At 43.0% G+C, this 17,061-nt stretch overlaps 1 protein-coding gene across 9 annotated transcripts in view; it reads right to left on the bottom strand.

Annotated features, from left to right (window-relative positions):
- SIL1 (SIL1 nucleotide exchange factor) overlaps window positions 1-17,061 on the bottom strand; it is a 272,637-nt gene that overhangs the window by 207,034 nt on the left and 48,542 nt on the right. For 8 of the 9 annotated variants that reach the window (XM_043465384.1, XM_043465379.1, XM_043465383.1 and 5 more), the window contains one exon: window positions 6,127-6,241. In XM_043465384.1, coding sequence (XP_043321319.1) covers window positions 6,127-6,231 — 105 coding nt within the window. In that variant the 5' untranslated portion in view covers window positions 6,232-6,241. Of the gene's footprint in view, window positions 1-6,126; window positions 6,242-10,294; window positions 10,342-17,061 lie in introns of those variants that run through there. The other variant, XM_043465382.1, reaches the window with a different exon arrangement.

Below are 17,061 nucleotides of genomic sequence, written 5' to 3'. Positions count from 1 at the left end.
TTTACATTTTAACAAGAAATAAAAACATGAGATTCAGATGGAAGAATTTCAGATCTTCTGAAGGACCAGTAAGGAAAATTATCTTGGACAAGATCAGTCCAGTTCAGTCACTCAGTTGTTTCCGACTCTTTGCGACCCCATGAACCGCAGCACGCCAGGCCTCCCTGTCCATCACCAACTCTCGGAGTTTACCCAAACCCATGTCCATTGAGTCGGTGATGCCATCCAACCATCTCATCCTCTGTCGTCCCCTTCTCCTCCTGCCCTCAATCTTTCCCAGCATCAGGGTCTTTTCAAATGAGTCAGCTTGGACAAGAAGAGGTCCTTAAATCATGTTACAAGTAACAAGATGCACGGATGATAGAATTGTGGTTTAAAACTGAAACTCTCCTTCAGGTAACCCAAAGTTCAATTCCAAGTTGCTTCTGACTCCAGGAAAAGTTCCTTAACTTTTAAGCTTCAGTTTCTACATTTATAAAGAGGAAATAACATCTCATTCATATGTTAGAAGAAGTATCACCCTGTAAACCACTAGCCCTGGTTACACAGTAGCCATTACACCTATTACTCATAAAGGGAGTCATGTAGGGGCAAGTCAGATGAGTCTGTGCTGTGACATCCAGCAGGGACTACACAAAATGGCTTCACTCAGGCAGGTCAGGTTTGGGTTGTGGTCACCTGTGCAACCTGGTCCCTCAAACTCCTCCTACCCTTTGAACTTGCAGTCCACACAAATCTGAGCTCAAAAGAAAAACTAGCAACAGAAGAATAGGTGTGTGAGACTAATGAGAAGACTGGCAGGCATTCTGACATCACACTTCCAACAGCTGAGTTTCCTGAGGGCAGGCACTGTGTCAGTCTTTTTCACCACTGTATATACCCCTTGCCCAGCCCAAGGCTTAGTTTGTAATCATACAACAAAGGAATGAAAGAAGTGCTTCCTCCTACAGGCAGGTGTATCTTTTGGAGACAAGCCCAAAGAGTTTGCTGGCAGCCAGGAACTAGCTCCAAACTCCAGAACAAAGACCACCTTGTCCACTAAGTACCTGGAGCCTATATACTCCAGGGCCCAGCCATGCTGGTCAGTCTCTGTCAAAAGTGCCGTACACTAGACCACAGGGCTAGAAGACCATTAATAATATTTACCTCTGAAGTATGTGGATTAAATGCCTCCAGAAGCCAGGCAGGGACAGATATAAATGTGCTGTGTGCCCAGTGTAAAAACAACTAGGAGTAGAGGAACTGTGAAAACTGGAGTCCTCCTGTCTTGACCAAGAAACATAGCTGTTACTCAGTTGCCACTGCCGTGAAGGCATCCAACTCGGTAAGAAACAGAAATCCAAATTTTTCTGTGATATTTCTTACTTTTAGAACACAAAGAGGGTCAAACTAAACATCTCTAAGCTTTACATTACAACTCTTGCTTTAGTGTATCTATTAGCCAGGTTAACTCCTAGCAGGTATAACTGTAATCAACTAACCAAATCCTCAACATCAAGAGAAAAAGAAAGAAAGAGGCAAGGGTAATGGTGATGATGAAAATACGACCCTTCAAAATCCAGGCAAGGCTAGCGTTCATTTCGGTGAGTAGAAGCTAAGAAAGCCCTTTTCCCTAGATCTTTAACGAGACTAACAGAGTAGATTCAAGAAGAAGGATTACAACAAGATATGAACCACTGAGACACATACTTGAAGCCTCAGGAAAGGCCCTTTTCCCAACAATCCCATCACTGCTCAAAATATTTTCTTAAGTTTCCTCTTGGTATCACCTTTGAACCATATTTTGCGCTACACACGCACACACACACTCTCTCTCACAATCTGCCATTATTTTACAGTTCACCTGTTTTTAGTAGAAGTGACATAAATTTGGTGCTCATCTGTCTGATCAACTCACTCTGATCACCAAATCTGGCTCTGAGTGACTTCAGCAAGCACTGAGGGAGGCTTGGTCACACAAACATACTACAAGCTAGACAGTCACCTCGAAGGTGGAATTCCAGAAAAGATTTTCAGGAAAAGCAGCATCACGGAGATGGAGTTGTAAGGAAAACAGCAGCTACCATTTATGAAACCCCTACCCATATGCCCGGCACTGGTCTAAAGTGCCTTCCATGCCGCACAACTCCTCCAAGTTCCACCTATGAAACACACACTTTTAATCCCATTTTACAAACACAGGATCTGTGCAAAACCACACTGCAGAGAGAAGAGCAGAGATTTAAGTCCAGGACTGCCTGAATCCTGACTCACTTCTATGTTTCTGTTCTTAGTCAAGTGTTCTATCGGTTGTGCCTTGGATGCTAAGGGAAGCAAGCCTGTGGGGGTGGGGGGTGGGGTGGATGAGATCACCCCAGCACATTTACCAGCACAGCCCCTACCCTTTATTGGACAAGGTGAGAAACACAGTTGCAGAGAAAGGGATGACCCTCCCTCTGCTCCAGCAGGGTCCAAAACAAGAGACAAAGACCGAGAGGTGAGGGAGGCCAGCCAGCCCGTGGTCAGCTCTGAAGTAAATCTCATGCTCTGGTGCCCTCTCAGTTGGCTTTTCAGGGCTCCTTTCAATGCTGAATTCTCTCTTCTCTCTGCCATCAATACTGTAAATACCAATTTCCTCTGAAATGGCAAGAAATCCCAGCTAAGGTGTTAACTGACAACAGCTTACCATGATACGCTTCCTTACACTTGCAACTGAATAAGAGATTCTTAAAGACCAAAGCCTTCAAGATCCAAGAGAATAAATGAACCTCTCAGGGTAGGTGGATTGCTGTTGTGACAGAGACAGACTGAGGGGGCAACATTTTCGGATAGGAGCCTGGCTGACAGAGCCATAAATTAAACAATGGAAGCAGCCACCCCATACTAAAAAATAACAGCTGACATTTATTGACCATCCATTAGCCATACAGTGCCAGTCTCAATTCTAGATGCTTTATATATATAATCACATTTAATCTACACTAAAATTTAAGAGGGAGGTGCCTGTTTTAACAACCCTGTTTTACACATGAGGAAACAAAACTCAGAAATGGTCAAACTGCCAAAGTGGGAGGCAAAAGAGAACTTACTAAGGCTCTGTGCTCCTTTATACTGGGTTCCACTATCCCACTCATCTTCTACCATCTCTTGAAGGTGAGTATACCACACAATACATCCCTTTAGCATTCACACTGCTCCTTAGAAGTGCCGCCCCAGAGAGGCGCCACAACAGGAGACAGGAAGGGAGGATGGCTCCAGATCGTATCCTGATACACAAAGCCAACCTTTGCTGGGTGGCCATTAACCTGTAACAAATGCCCTTGGGGAGAACAATTCCAGGTCACCAGGAGCATTTGTCTGGACTCCAGGCTCTGAACAAAGGATCATGACCACTCCCATCTCCCCCACCACCCATTTTCACTGTTGTGAAGGTGGCTGGCTGCATAATTTGGATTTTAAATGCCATCAGGGCAGCAATTTTTATGGTATGAGAGAAAAGATGCTTCAATTCCTACTTGTACTTAGCACATGATGAAAGATTATGACAAATGGATACAGCTTAGGAACAGACATAAGGATAAAAGCAGCTTCTGCTGATGGAAGTCAGTATTAACATTTTTCTGAGACTAGGTTCAATAGAGCTAATATAAATGGGCCAGAATAATTATGGCTCTGAAAGCTCATCTATTTGGTTGAACTATTATCCAAAAGGGACTTACTAACACACAGTCCTTAAGTAAATTCATCAGCATGCTTTTGTTAATTGTGCATCTGCTAAAGCTCATGATGGGGAGTACCCAGATCCTCAAGAGCTGCAGGCTAAAGGGGACACAGCCCTAATCCCTCAGGAAACTTGGGTGCTTATCTGGGCCAGCTAAGTTAGAGCCAGCCCCAACCTCATGCTGTGGCCAGTTCCACCCTCTGGAGCCAATGAGATTCCAGTCTTACTGTCCTTGAAGAGACCAGAAAAATGACAGCAACAAGATCTTAGTCAAAGAACATTAAAAGCTCAAAAGGATTCGTGACTCCTAACTGTACATTCTCTCCTGCTCCACAAAGTAGGGAGAAAGGCAGAGAGAAAACAAATGACTTCAGAGGGAAGGTGGAAGTTTGCCATGAGCCAGAGGTGAAGCTTAGCTGAGCTGAATTGCTATTAAATTCATCACAATTGTCATTTGCACTTCAAGGCCTTCCAGTTCCAAAGCCTCCAGCACTTTACCCAACATTTAAGTAGGACCCCTGGGGTTGGGGAAGGTGGCCAGGGGAGGGTAAAACTGTCAGAGAGTTGACAGTCAGGGCATTTCATGGAAGAGGAAAGAGAGGGCACTGGGAGCTGGTCAAGGGCAGGCTTTGCTGGGGCAGGCCAGGGAAATGGGGCCAGGACACCCTGCAGCCAGACCAAGCTTAGGGCCTTCTCAGGCATTCTGCCCCTGCCTTTGTCAATGACAGAAACCCTCAGTAATGAGGTCTGGGTTAATGAAAAGGAGACTATAAAGAACATGCAAAAAAGGACAGAGGGAAAGAGGACACAGAAATGGAAGAGGGGAGTAGAGGAAGAAGCAGTCTTGGTGCTCACCACACCAGTACCCAGTCCTTGGGGAAAATCCTGACCTCCTCAGCTCTGCCACAAACTAGCTTTATAATGTTGGCCAAGTTACTTAGTATCTCCTAGTTCTCCTCCTTCTCAAGATGAGGATAATAACTTCAGTTGTCTACTTAGCCAGGTTGTTGATGGGATTAAGTGAGGATACACATATAAAAGCACACAATACAACGCTTGGTTGGATCATAGAAAAAGCAAGAGAATTCCAGAAAAACATCTACTTCTGCTTCATTGACTATGCTAAAGCCTTTGCCTGTGTGGATTACAACAAACTTGTGGAAAATTCTTAAAGAGATGGGAATACCAGACCACCTCACCTGCCTCCTGAGAAATCTGCATGCAGGTCAAGAAGTAACAGAACCGGACATGGAACAACAGACTGGTTCCAAATCGGGAAAGGAATACGTCAAGGCTGTATATTGTCACCCTGCTTATTTAAATTACGTGCAGAATACATCATGCGAAATGCCAGGCTGGATGAAGCACAAGCTGGAATCAAGATTACCAGGAGAAATATCAATAACCTCAGATACACAGATGACACCACCCTTATGGCAGAACTCTTGATGAAAGTGAAAGAAGAGAGTGAAAAAGCTGGCTTAAAACTCAACACTCAGAAAATAAAGATAATGACATCCAGTCCCAACACTTCATGGCAAATAGATGGGGAAACAATGAAACAGTGACAGACTTTATTTACTTGGGCTCCAAAAATCACTGCAGATGGTGACTGCAGCCATGAAATTAAAAGACACTTGCTCCTTGGAAGAAAAGCTATGACAAACCTAGACAGCATATTAAAAAGGAGAAACATTATTTTACTGACAAAGGTTCGTATAGTCAAAGCTTTGGTTTTTTCAGTAGATGTGTACGGCTGTGTGAGCTGGACCATAAAGAAGTCTGAGTGTTGAAGAAATGATGCTTTTGAATTGTGGTGCTGGAGAAGACTCTTGAGAGTCCCTTGGACTGCAAGGAGATCAAACCAGTCAATCCTAAAGGAAATCAGTCCTGAATATTCACTGGAAGGACCAATGCTGACACTGAAGCTTCAATACTATGGCCAACTGATGCGAAGAACTGACTCATTGGAAAGGACCTGAGGCTGGGGAAGATTGAAGCAGGAAGAGAAGGGGACACAGAGAATTCAAGATGGTTGGATGGCATCACCAACTAATGGACATGAGTTTGAGCAAGCTCCAGGAGTTGGTGATGGACAGGGAAGCCTGGCATGCTGCAGTCCATGGGATTGCAAAAAGTTGGACATGACTGAGTGACTTAACTGATAATACTTGGTACATGATAAGCTTATCATTATCATCATCATTGTTATTACATCATTATCATCATCACCATCTTCTCCCCAAAGAGAAAATGTGTCATAAGCTTTAAACAGAGGCCAGAGGACTAAGGGATAGGGGAAGAAGTGCACACATTCCGTGACCCAGCACTGGTCACATTCCTATAAGAAACTCCCACAGCAGCCCTGGTGGCATGGAGACTTTCTTGGACCCCAAAGATCCCTCTACTTGTGTGAAAATACTTACCGAGTTCTTATGACAGAGGCAGAAGTTGAAGCAGGAAACCATCAGCATACCGAGCAGCATGCACAGAGGAGCCATCCTAAAAAGGAGCAGGCCCTGGTGAGGCATAGTTAGAGGCCTGAGGAATGTAAACACAGAAGATAGAAGGTCAATAGGAAGCTGGTGCCTGACACCCTTCCCTGCCTGCCCCAACACAGTGATTCCCACAATGTCACTTTTTTCACAGATGTCAAACATTTCAGATGATGTCAGACATTTCCGGAATAGAGGTATCACATATCTCCTACCCCAGACATAGAACAACCTAAAGTAAGCCTCCATTCCCCCATACAAGGAAAGAGGCCTTGGCTGAAGCTGCAGTCATCCAGGACCCTTGCACGAGCTATTTAGGTTGATGCAAAAGTAACTGCAGTTTCAGATCGTGAATTTTAAATCATTATAAGTAGGCTCAAACATATTTTTATTAATCAAAATAGGTACCTTTACAATCAACACATTTTTACCAATGAGAAATAAGCTGGTTTATTCCTGTAGTGTAAAAATCCATGCTTTGGGATTCTACAAACTCTTGAAAAGTATTTTCTGCCTCTAGCTGGTTGTGGAAGAGTCTTCCCTGCAAAAAGTTGTCAAGATGCTTAAACTAGGAGTTGGTTGGCGAGAGGTCAGGTGAATATGGAGGATGAGGCAAAACTTCATAGTCCAATTCATTCAACTTTTGAAGCATTAGTTGTGCAACGTGCAATCAGGCATTGTCATGGAGAAGAACTGGACCCTTTCTGTTGACTAACGCCAGCTGTAAGCATTGCAGTTTTCGATGCATCTCATCAAATTGCTGAGCATACTTCTCAGATGTAACAGTTTCGCCAGGATTCAGAAAGCTGTAGTGGATCAGATGGCAGCAGACCACCAAACAGTAACCAGGAGCTTTTTGTGGTGCAAGTTTGGCCTTGGGAAGTGCTTTGGAGCTTCTTCTCAGCCCAACCACTGAGCTGGTTGTTGTATAAAATCCACTTTTTGTCACAAGTCACAGTCCGATTGAGAAATGGTGCATTGTTGCATAGAATAAGAGAAGACGACACTTCAAAACGATGATTTCTTTTATTTTCAGTCAGTTCATGAGGTACCCACTGATCAAGCTTTTTCACCTCTCCAATTTGCTTCAAAAGTGAAATGACCGTAGAATGGTCAATGCTGAGTTCTTCGGCAACTTCTCATGTAAGTTTTAAGAGGATCAGCTCTGATGATTGCTCTCAGTTGATCATTGTCAACTTCCAATGGTCATCAACTATGCTCCTCATCTTCAAGGTTCTAGTCTCCTTTGCAAAACTTCTTGAACCACCACTGCACTGTACGTTTGTTAGCAGTTCCTGGGCCAAATGCGTTGTTAATGTTGTGAATTGTCTCTGCTGCTTTACGACTCATTTTGAACTCAAATAAGAAAAACACTCAAATTTACTTTTTGTCTAATATCATTTCCATAGTCCAAATTAAATATAAACAGCAGGAATAAGTCATTAGTAAAAAAAAATAAAGAAATGTGCATTAAAATGATGTATAACATAACCATATTAAGACGATATTCCAATATCAAATAGCAAATTTCAACAATGCAAAAACTCAATTATGTTTGTTCCAACCTAATATAATAGCCCTGTCCCTTCCTTCTTCATTATCCAGGTTGTTATCAGGTTGCACAAGGTGGCATTGGCTATGGTGCAGAAAGAAGGAAACTAACCAAATGATCTGTGTCTGAACAGACACAGGCCCAAGTTCACATAACCTTTATAACCATTCACTTTTTTAAAACATTTTTGTATTTATTTGACTGCCTGGTCTTAGTTGCAGCATACAGGATATTAGATCTTCATTGCGGCATGCGGGATCCAGTTCCCTGACCAGGGATCGAACCCTGGACCCCTGCATTAGAAGTGCAGAGTCTTAGGCACTGGACCACCAGGAAAAGACCTTAAATGGTTATAGGTTATATAGTCCCTAAATGGTTATAGTCCCTAATGGTTAACCATTCACCTCTAAACCATATCTACTGTTATACCTGAAGGCAGATACCATCAGCATCCCCTAAAAACAGCAAAATTCAATGTTCTCAAGTCATAAAGCCTTTACATCACTTTTCAGACAGTCAAACAAACCAAAGTGCAGGCCCTTATGGCTGTTAAACTTTAAATGATACAAGGATAAAAGGATATCTCATGTTCACAGATTGGAGGCTTAATATCGTTAAGACGGCAGTATTACCCAGAGCAATATTCAGATTCAATGCAATCCCTATCAAAATCCTGATAGCAGTTTGCTCACAGTCCAGTGGTTAGGACATGACACTTTCACTGTTCAGTCCTTGTTTGGGGAATTTAAGATGTCAACCTCCGCCAAAAAAAAAGAATCCCAATACTGAAAAAGAAGAACAAAGTTGGAGGACTCACATTTCCTGATTTCAAAACTTACTACAAAGCTACAATGATTAAAACACTGTGAGAAAAAAAACAAAAAAAAGCTGTTGTATAAGTGTAAGGACAGATATACAGACCAATGGAACAGAACTGAGAGCCCAGAAATAATTACATATGCAATAAATTGATTTTCAACAGTGTTATCTAGACAATTCAATGGGGAAAGGACAGTCTCTCCAACAAACTGCCCTGGAACAACTGGATATCCACATGCAAAAGAATGAAGTAGACTCTTCCCTTATATCATATATAAAAAGTAACTCAAAATGTATTAAGAGATAAAATTCTTAGGAAAAACATAGGGAAAATCTTCATAACCTCAGATTTGGCAATAGTTTCTTAAATATAATAACCAAAGCACAGACGATAAATGAAAAAACAAACAGAACTCCTTCAAAATTAAAAGTTTTAATTTTGTGTCTCAAATGACATTATAAGGAAAGTGAAAAGACAACTCAAGAAATTAGAAAAATATTTGTAAGTCTTCTATCTTATAATGGTTTAGAATCCAGAATATATAAATAACACCTATAACTCAACAACAAAAATTTAAATGGGTAAAAAACTTGAATAGACATTTCTACAAAGAAGATATACACAGGCCAATAGGTACATGAAAGGATTCTCATCATTAATCACTAAGGAAATGCAAATCAAAGCCACAATGAAACAGTGTACCATTTTATATCCACCATTATGGCTAAAATTTATTTTAAAAAAAGAGAGAGAGACAGTAACAAATATTAATGAGGATGTGGAGAAACTAAAACCCTAGTGCAATGCTTATGGGAATGTAAAATGGTGCAATTGCTGTGGGACAGTTTGGCAATTCCTCAAAAAGTTAAATATAAAACTACTATATATGTGATCCAGCAATTGCACCCCAGGTATATACTCCACCTAAAAGTTCCAAAACACTGACTCAAACAGGTACCTCCATATGAATGTTGATAGTATCATTATTGACAACAGCCAAAAAAGTAGAAATAACTTAGGTATTCAACAGATTTTTTTCAAATGTGGTACATACAATGGAACATTATTCAGTCATAAAAACTGAAATTCTGATACATACTTCAGCATGAATGAACCTTAAAAATATTATGCTAAATGAAATGAACTAGACACAAAAAAATAGATGTTGTATGGTTCTACTTAAGTGAAATATCAAGAATAGGCAAATTGAAGTAGTGAAAAAATTTTGGTCAGTAAACTAGAGAGGAAGTCAAAACAACTTAACCCAAACAGGCAAATGGTCCCAGAAAGAAAGGCAGAAAGAAAAAAAAAATAATAATAATAAACTTTAAAAAAAAAAAAAAAACCTTAGAGGGACTTCGCTGGTGGTCCAGTGGCTAAGACTCCACACTCCCAATGCAGGGGGCCCGGGTTCAACCCCTTGTCAGGCAGCTCGATCTCCACATGCCACAGCTAACAGTTCACAAGGCAGAACTAAAGAGCCTGTATGCTGCAACTAAAAGATCTTGCATGCTGCAAGTAGAACCTGGGGCAGCCAAATAAATAAATCTGGGGGGAAAAAAACACCTTAGAAAACTTCAGAACCTGTCAGTATCAGTCCAAGATCCTTATAAAAGGTTTGCAAGTTGATCATTCAGCCCCAATACACCTCATTAGGCAGTTTACTCAATAAAGTCCTAACTGAATTAATTATAGGGGAAACACCTCTAGAGAGTATGGTATTTTACCTTTTCTCTTTCCTATTCCTGCCACGCTCCATGTTCCACCTCAATAAACTGGTCCTGTGACAAGACTGCAGCGGAGCCCAAGGCTCTGCCTGAACCCACAATCAGAAGTTATTACCCCATGCCCAGCCCACACCTTCTCAGGGGCAGACGGAAACTTTCCCTAAGGACATCTGGAGCCATGAAGGAAAACAGCCCTGCTGGACTGACACTGTGCTAAAAAAGCACAGCCAAATGGAAAAGCAAAGGCTTAGGAGCTAAAAATAGCTGCTAAACTCACCCAGCAGCAAAAGCCTTTGCTTTCTGCCAGTTTCTCCCCTCTTTTTTTGTAGACAAAATGGAATGGCTAAATGCCACATGAGTTTTCCCCAGCAACCTCGCTCCCTAGGGCACCAATCACACTGAAAGACACGGAGTGAGTTCACAGCACAGCACTAGGTTCTGGACAGGTGCCTGGCCATGCCTAGGGGTGCAGGGGAGTGGGGTGCAAGGCTCAGTGAGGATGAACAATGGGCAGAGGCAATCAAGAATGAGAAGTCTAGAAAGATCCAGGGAAGATGGGTCCCAAAGGACATATAATGTCCCATACCTTTTTTATTTCTGCATCCTTGGCTGTGGAGAAAAGAGGAATAAAAAATGGAAGCAGTGGGCTAACAGCACTAACACGACAACATACATTAAGACAGAAAAGGTTTATCCCAAAAGACTTCCCTTCCCCTACACGAGACTGTTCATGTGTATAGGCATATACACACAGAGAGAATTACATGCTCCCTTCTTACAGCCATCGTTACACACTTGGAACTGACGCTGGGGGAAAAATGAGGAGGAAGAGATAAATGAGAATGAAACCAAGGGCAAAAAAGACAAATGAGCAGGAGGCCCAGAAGGGACTGAGAAAGAAGAGGTGGCGGCAGCTGATGTATAAACAGCAGCATCCTCACCTCCTGGAGTGGGACTGGAGGGCGGCGGGTACAAGAGAAATGGCAGCTCCCACAGGGCTCCCTACCACCTCCATCTCCTGCACACACACTAACACCTCAGAAGCATTTTCTGCCAATACCAAGGATAAGAGATCGATTTCCAAATGGATCCTTTATCTCTCCCACAATAATTCCATGTGGACTGCACAACTGACCTATTCATTGCCTCCATATGTTTTTCCATGACCCGGAGAGAGAGAACACGGTGGGGCCAGGGGTTGGGGGGTGGTATGCCTGGGAAGGCCTAGGAGCAGTGAGGCTGGGAGAAAGGGGTGAGACAGTTTCCCAGGCTTTGCAAGGGCACCCAGAAAACAACTGCAAACTCTGCAGCATGCAGACATGGGTAATGGTATCTTCTGTCCTCTTAAGGCCTGGCCTCCAACTGTGTCCACCTGGCCTTCGTCTTTATTTAAGAAGTGGCAACTGGAGGGCAAGTAGGCAAGTTTTCCCTGGGCTTTACACGGAGGCTGGGAGAAAGGAAAGGAGAAGTAGCCCACAGTTTGGTTCCACCATCACAAGCAGGAACCTAGGCAGTGGCAGCAGCAAAAGAAAACCTCAGGCCATGACATAACTAAAGCCAAAGTCACAGAATCCCACTGAGGCACAGTGTGGCCTAAGTGGCCTGAGGTTAGTACCCTTCCCAAATCACTTGCCACCCACTAACCCTGGGTTCACCTCATCACCTGCTCCTGTACACTCTGCATAACAAACCTTCCCATCATCCCTAACTCTCAAAAGAAGACAGAACTACATCTTTACATTTAAGGCCTTCTTCTGACTTACAATACCATCAATTCAGTCCAAGAAAGAGGGAAGTATTTCAGTGTTCCACCAGTAACTCTTTCCTTAAGTGTCCTTGGGCTTTGGGACAAAAGAGATAATAGGGTACTTAAGATGTCCATTTTTCTATCAAAACTGGCCATTTGTAGTCTGTACTTCTACTTAAATAGAGGGTGGATGCTCTCAGCAATCTGTATTGCCAACTTACTGCTGCCTGGAGTAGCTGCTGAGGGCATAGGTGGGAGGAGGCCCTTGGACTCAACAGCCCACACCTTCCTGGTGCTTCACACTCTCCTCTCAATTCATACAGGACTGGGGAGGGAACTGGGCCCTACATAAACATGAAATCTTCCCATAACTTTTACCTTCTCTCAAGGAAGGAAAACAAAAGAATGCCATGATGGATGGCAGGAAGCCAAGAGAAGGAGGAGTGAAACTGCTGGACCTCTGAAAACTTCTGACATGGCTGGTAGGCCCCAGGGACACTGGCTGCTCTCCAGGTGCAGGGCCAGAGCACAGAGAGAAAGGGTAACCGTCACAAGTGTTCTTGGCAGGGAGAGCCACCTCAGCAGCCTGCCTGGTCACGCTAGGAACTCCATCTCACAAAATGCCCAGGTTCTTAGTCTATAGCATATTGTCCATGTATTTGTTTCCCCAAATCGTCTGGAAAAAGTGAAAGGGCAAGAATTTATACTTCCATCTTACAAGAAGGAAATTAAAGCAAAGAGATTTAAAACATTAGGTTGAAAGTGTAAGTACATGAATTTAGAGTCAGACAGATGTAAAGCCAAGTCTTGGCTCTGCCAACTTCTAACTATGTGATCATGGTTAGATCACACACTTCACTAGGCCTCAGTTTCTTTGCCTATAAAATGGGTATAATTAAAGCTCCTACTTCAAACAATATTAGGGAGGATTAAACAAAACAATTCATGGAAAGTATGTGGTACAGCACTGGCACCTCATTATCACACCATGATTAGATTGAGGATGAGGACTTGCCCCTGGACCCACAGGCAGCCAGAGCCAGGTCAGGCACCCTTGAAACACTCTCCAGAGCTCCTGCCTCCTGCTGGATCGACATAACCTCTAGCTGACCCTACATCTCAAAATTTAGGACCAAGGCCTTTTGTTGGGTATCTACTCTCAGGAGGTGAAGGAAACAGATGTTCAAAGGAGGAGCCCTACAGCTAAAAATGGCGAGACTCAAGCCAATTTTCTGCTGAGCGCTGAGGCAGACCTAGCCCACTCGGTGCTTTTCCCAGCATATTACTGCCCAGAGAGCCAGGCCACCATCATGCAGAACTTTCATTTGCAGGAACGGCTATAAAACAGTCTTCTGCTTTACAAACTGAAAGAGGATGAGCTCTTCCCACAAACACATTTATTACTATTTGTGTGCTACACAAACTCATACATGCACACACACACACAATCACCTCTCCACAAACAGAAGCTCACCACCTAATTTAGGCAAACAAATAAGCAGCTGAAAAAACAATGCAGAGAGAACACTGAAACGAGAGCCCTGACAAGGGAGAACAACGTGCAAAGGCTTAGGAAAAGAAATGGATTTTTCAAGAATAATTTGAAGGACAAGAGAAGTAAGTTTGACGAGGTCAGGCAAACAGGCTTTTCCCCTAAGACATAAATTAAGCAGAAAGTCAGGAGGTAGACAGCAATTAAATGAAAAGAGCTTTTGAACTGCAAAAGAAATGTGGCTTCTAACCCCAGTCTAAACCGTAACTGGTAGCAAGCTGGACTTGGAACATCCTTAAGCCACTGACCATTTGTGTAATGGCAACAGTGTGTGCCCCAAATACTGAAGTCATGCCTAAGGCCAAGCAAATGGGGACTGCTCTCAATAAAATCCAAGGCACCCTAAAAGGAAAGTGATTAGATGAAGCTACTGGAGGGTAGAAGGTTCACAATGGATCTAAGCCTCTGCCTGACCAGAGAAGAGTTACAAGGCCAAAATGTGCTTGCAAAGCCTGCAACAGAGGGACCTAGTGAAGTCTTTCCAGTGGCAACAGAAATAGGTGTTGGCCCTGCCAGAGAGCACATGGAGCCAAGAAGGGCTCCACAGGCCCAGCTGGGACCGCAGCTCTGTAAAGAAGACAACATAGGGTGGGATGAAATAGGAAGGGGCATTCCTAACCCCTTCTCAATACTCTGTACTCCAAAATGAGGGGGACATGACCAAGCCCATCCCTACCCTACTTGAAGAGAACAAATCTTCAAGAAGGTAGCTAAGTTGCTACTGCATATAAAATAGATAACCAACAAGTACCTACCATACAGTACAAGGAAATATACTCAGTATCTTGTGTGTGCTAAGTCACTTCAGTCATGTCCAATTCTGTGCAATCCTATGGACTATAGCCCGCCAGGCTCCTCTGTTCATGGGGATTCTCCGGGGAAGAATACTGGAGTGGGTTGCTATGCCCTTCTCCAGGGGATCTTCCCAATACAGGGATCAAACCTGGGTCTCCTGCACTCCTTCAGGCAGATTCTTTACCATCTGAGCCACTAGGGAAGGCCTCAATATCTTGTAACAACCTGTAATGAAAAGGAATCTGAAAACGGATAGATAGAAATGTATAACTGAATCACTTTGCTGTATACGTGAAATTAAGGCAACATTGTAAATCTACAGTATTTCTATTTAAAAAGATTTTCTAAGGTAGCTAAGCATATTAGCCAAAAACTGCAATTCCATAGACAAAAGATAGTGGCTCCATCAAAAAGAAATCATGTGACAAGTAGAGTGACTGAATAAAATGGAGCCCAGCCCGGCCCTCTCCAGACCTATCCTATTCAGCCCCAGCCTTCAAAGAATCTAATGCTAGAAGAAAGCTTAAGACTCAGTCTTCATTTGGCCTGCTAACAATCAATATCTACACACAGAATAACCAGAGTTCAATGCCTTTAGGCATGGGCTTGTCATTGTATCCAGGAAGGCTCTGGCAACTTCATGCCTATTGAAGACAAAGAGGTAGATAGGACTAGAGCAAGAGAAGAATTTTGGTGCCATCATCCAGAAGTGACAATCAAAGCAATAAGAGTCCTTCTATTACGAGAAAACTTACAGAGAAAGGACTAATGGGCCAAGAAGAGTTTTCCAGCCATGCCTGGAGGTTAGGAAAAGAAAGAAGAGCAATCCAGGGGACAAGATGAAAAACATTAAGAATAGTGCAGAATTATACAGATCAAAAGAGAAGCGAATCCTGAGAAAATCAAGTTGTGGGCAACAAAGTCAAGAGGTCAGTCAGAATGAGGATGAGAAAAGCCACTGGATTTGGCAATGAGACAGCCAGAGGGCCCTTCTAAAAAAGAACTAGAGGCACAAGGGTAGTACATTTGGAAATGGTGAGTAGGTCCAATGAAGTTTGGAGATTTGGGGCCAATTCTCTAAATCCAGTTTTTTCAACATTTTTCCTAGAGTCACAATGATAACAGAGAAAATACTAGCCCCAGTGGTCCTATAGAGAGATTCTCTGATGCTATACAACAGGTTCCCATGATGATGTAGAGCTTCCCTCAAACACACACATCCTCAGGATAGTGATGAGCACAGTCACACCAGGGGAGAAAGGAGGAAGGGAGACAAACTCTTCAAGAACAAACTCCCATCAGACACAACTCCACCTTCTCTGAGCTCTCATATCACTCAGAAGCCTTAGTCCTTACACTCTGTAGAGCTGTAATAATCATAATTACAGCACTTGGACTGAAGGATAAAGAGAAATACCCCAGTGACACCCAATCCTCCAGTATTCAAATGCAATATTTGGGCAGCCCAGAGGAAAATAAATTCTCATTATAGCCAATATTTATAAAGTACTTTCTATGTTCCAAGCAAAGTTCAAAGGTCATTTATTCTTCACCACAATCCTATGAAGGGGCTCTAAAATGCTGTTCATTTTGCCTATGATGGGACTAAAATTCAGAGAGATTAAGCAATTTGCCCAAGTGCACATAGCCAGAGAGTAGTAGAGTCAGGATTCAAAGTCAGTTTGGCCCCAGAACCCATTCTCTTTTCAGACCATGCTGCTTTTCCAGTGGTAGATGAAATCAGCCATTCATTTGTTTTGCAACAGTGTGAATACAAAAGCACACATTTTGTGTCAGGAGAAAAACTTTTTTTAATGAGCCTACTGTTGAGAGACCACTTCTACCACGTCTGTATTTCTGCACATCATACACACACACACACACACACACACACACACACGTACACACATTTTAATTAATGAACGTCCTTGGCACAGCACAGCCGCCAGGAGAGGCACAGACACTCCAGAAGAAGAATGCCTTTGACTCAGACTGCAACCAGTCCACTGTCACCCGGTATGACTTGACCTCATAACCTCCCGTAACTTGGGCTCCCCAGCTGTCCAAAAAGCAAAAGCGCCCTTGCTCTCCCTTATAACCCAGCACACTAAGCACTCCCCTCATACACACTCACCTGTCTGGAAAGAATTCAGCAGAGGTGAAGAGAGACCTCTACTGCATAAAAGTTGGCCCAGATGATATCCAAAGTCACTTACCACTAGTCTTTCTTCCTATTTCCCACACATGGCATACACAGGACAGAATTATTTCTATACAGCAGATGAAGAAAATAGAGACCAAAAAGGTGAGTCGGGCTTGCCTAAGCACACCAGCAAGCAACAAGGCAAAGTAGAGAAATACCCCGGCCACGGTTAGTGTACTTTCTACTAGGCCCTAACCTGCAAGTTTCTATCTAGCAGGCTGTGGGCAAGGAGATCTACTCCTTATACTTGCTCCCTGACCCACTGTGAGATCCTAGGAATGATCAACCTGTTTCTGATGACAGCAGCCAAGGTTACCAGAAGCTCTACTCAACTCCATCTTCACTCTGATGTAATGAAAAGAATGTGGGTTCTGGATTTCCACTCAGGTCTCCCCAATTAGTTGTGGGACTTTGGACTAGCTGCTTAACCTCTCTCCGAGTTTCAATTCCTGCATCTAAAAAGGAACTTA

The sequence above is a fragment of the Cervus canadensis genome, chromosome 4, assembly GCF_019320065.1.
Source record: "Cervus canadensis isolate Bull #8, Minnesota chromosome 4, ASM1932006v1, whole genome shotgun sequence".
Classification (NCBI taxonomy): domain Eukaryota; kingdom Metazoa; phylum Chordata; class Mammalia; order Artiodactyla; family Cervidae; genus Cervus; species Cervus canadensis.
The sequence above is the reverse complement of the archived record's forward strand: the minus strand, read 5'-3'. Positions and strand labels throughout refer to the sequence as shown.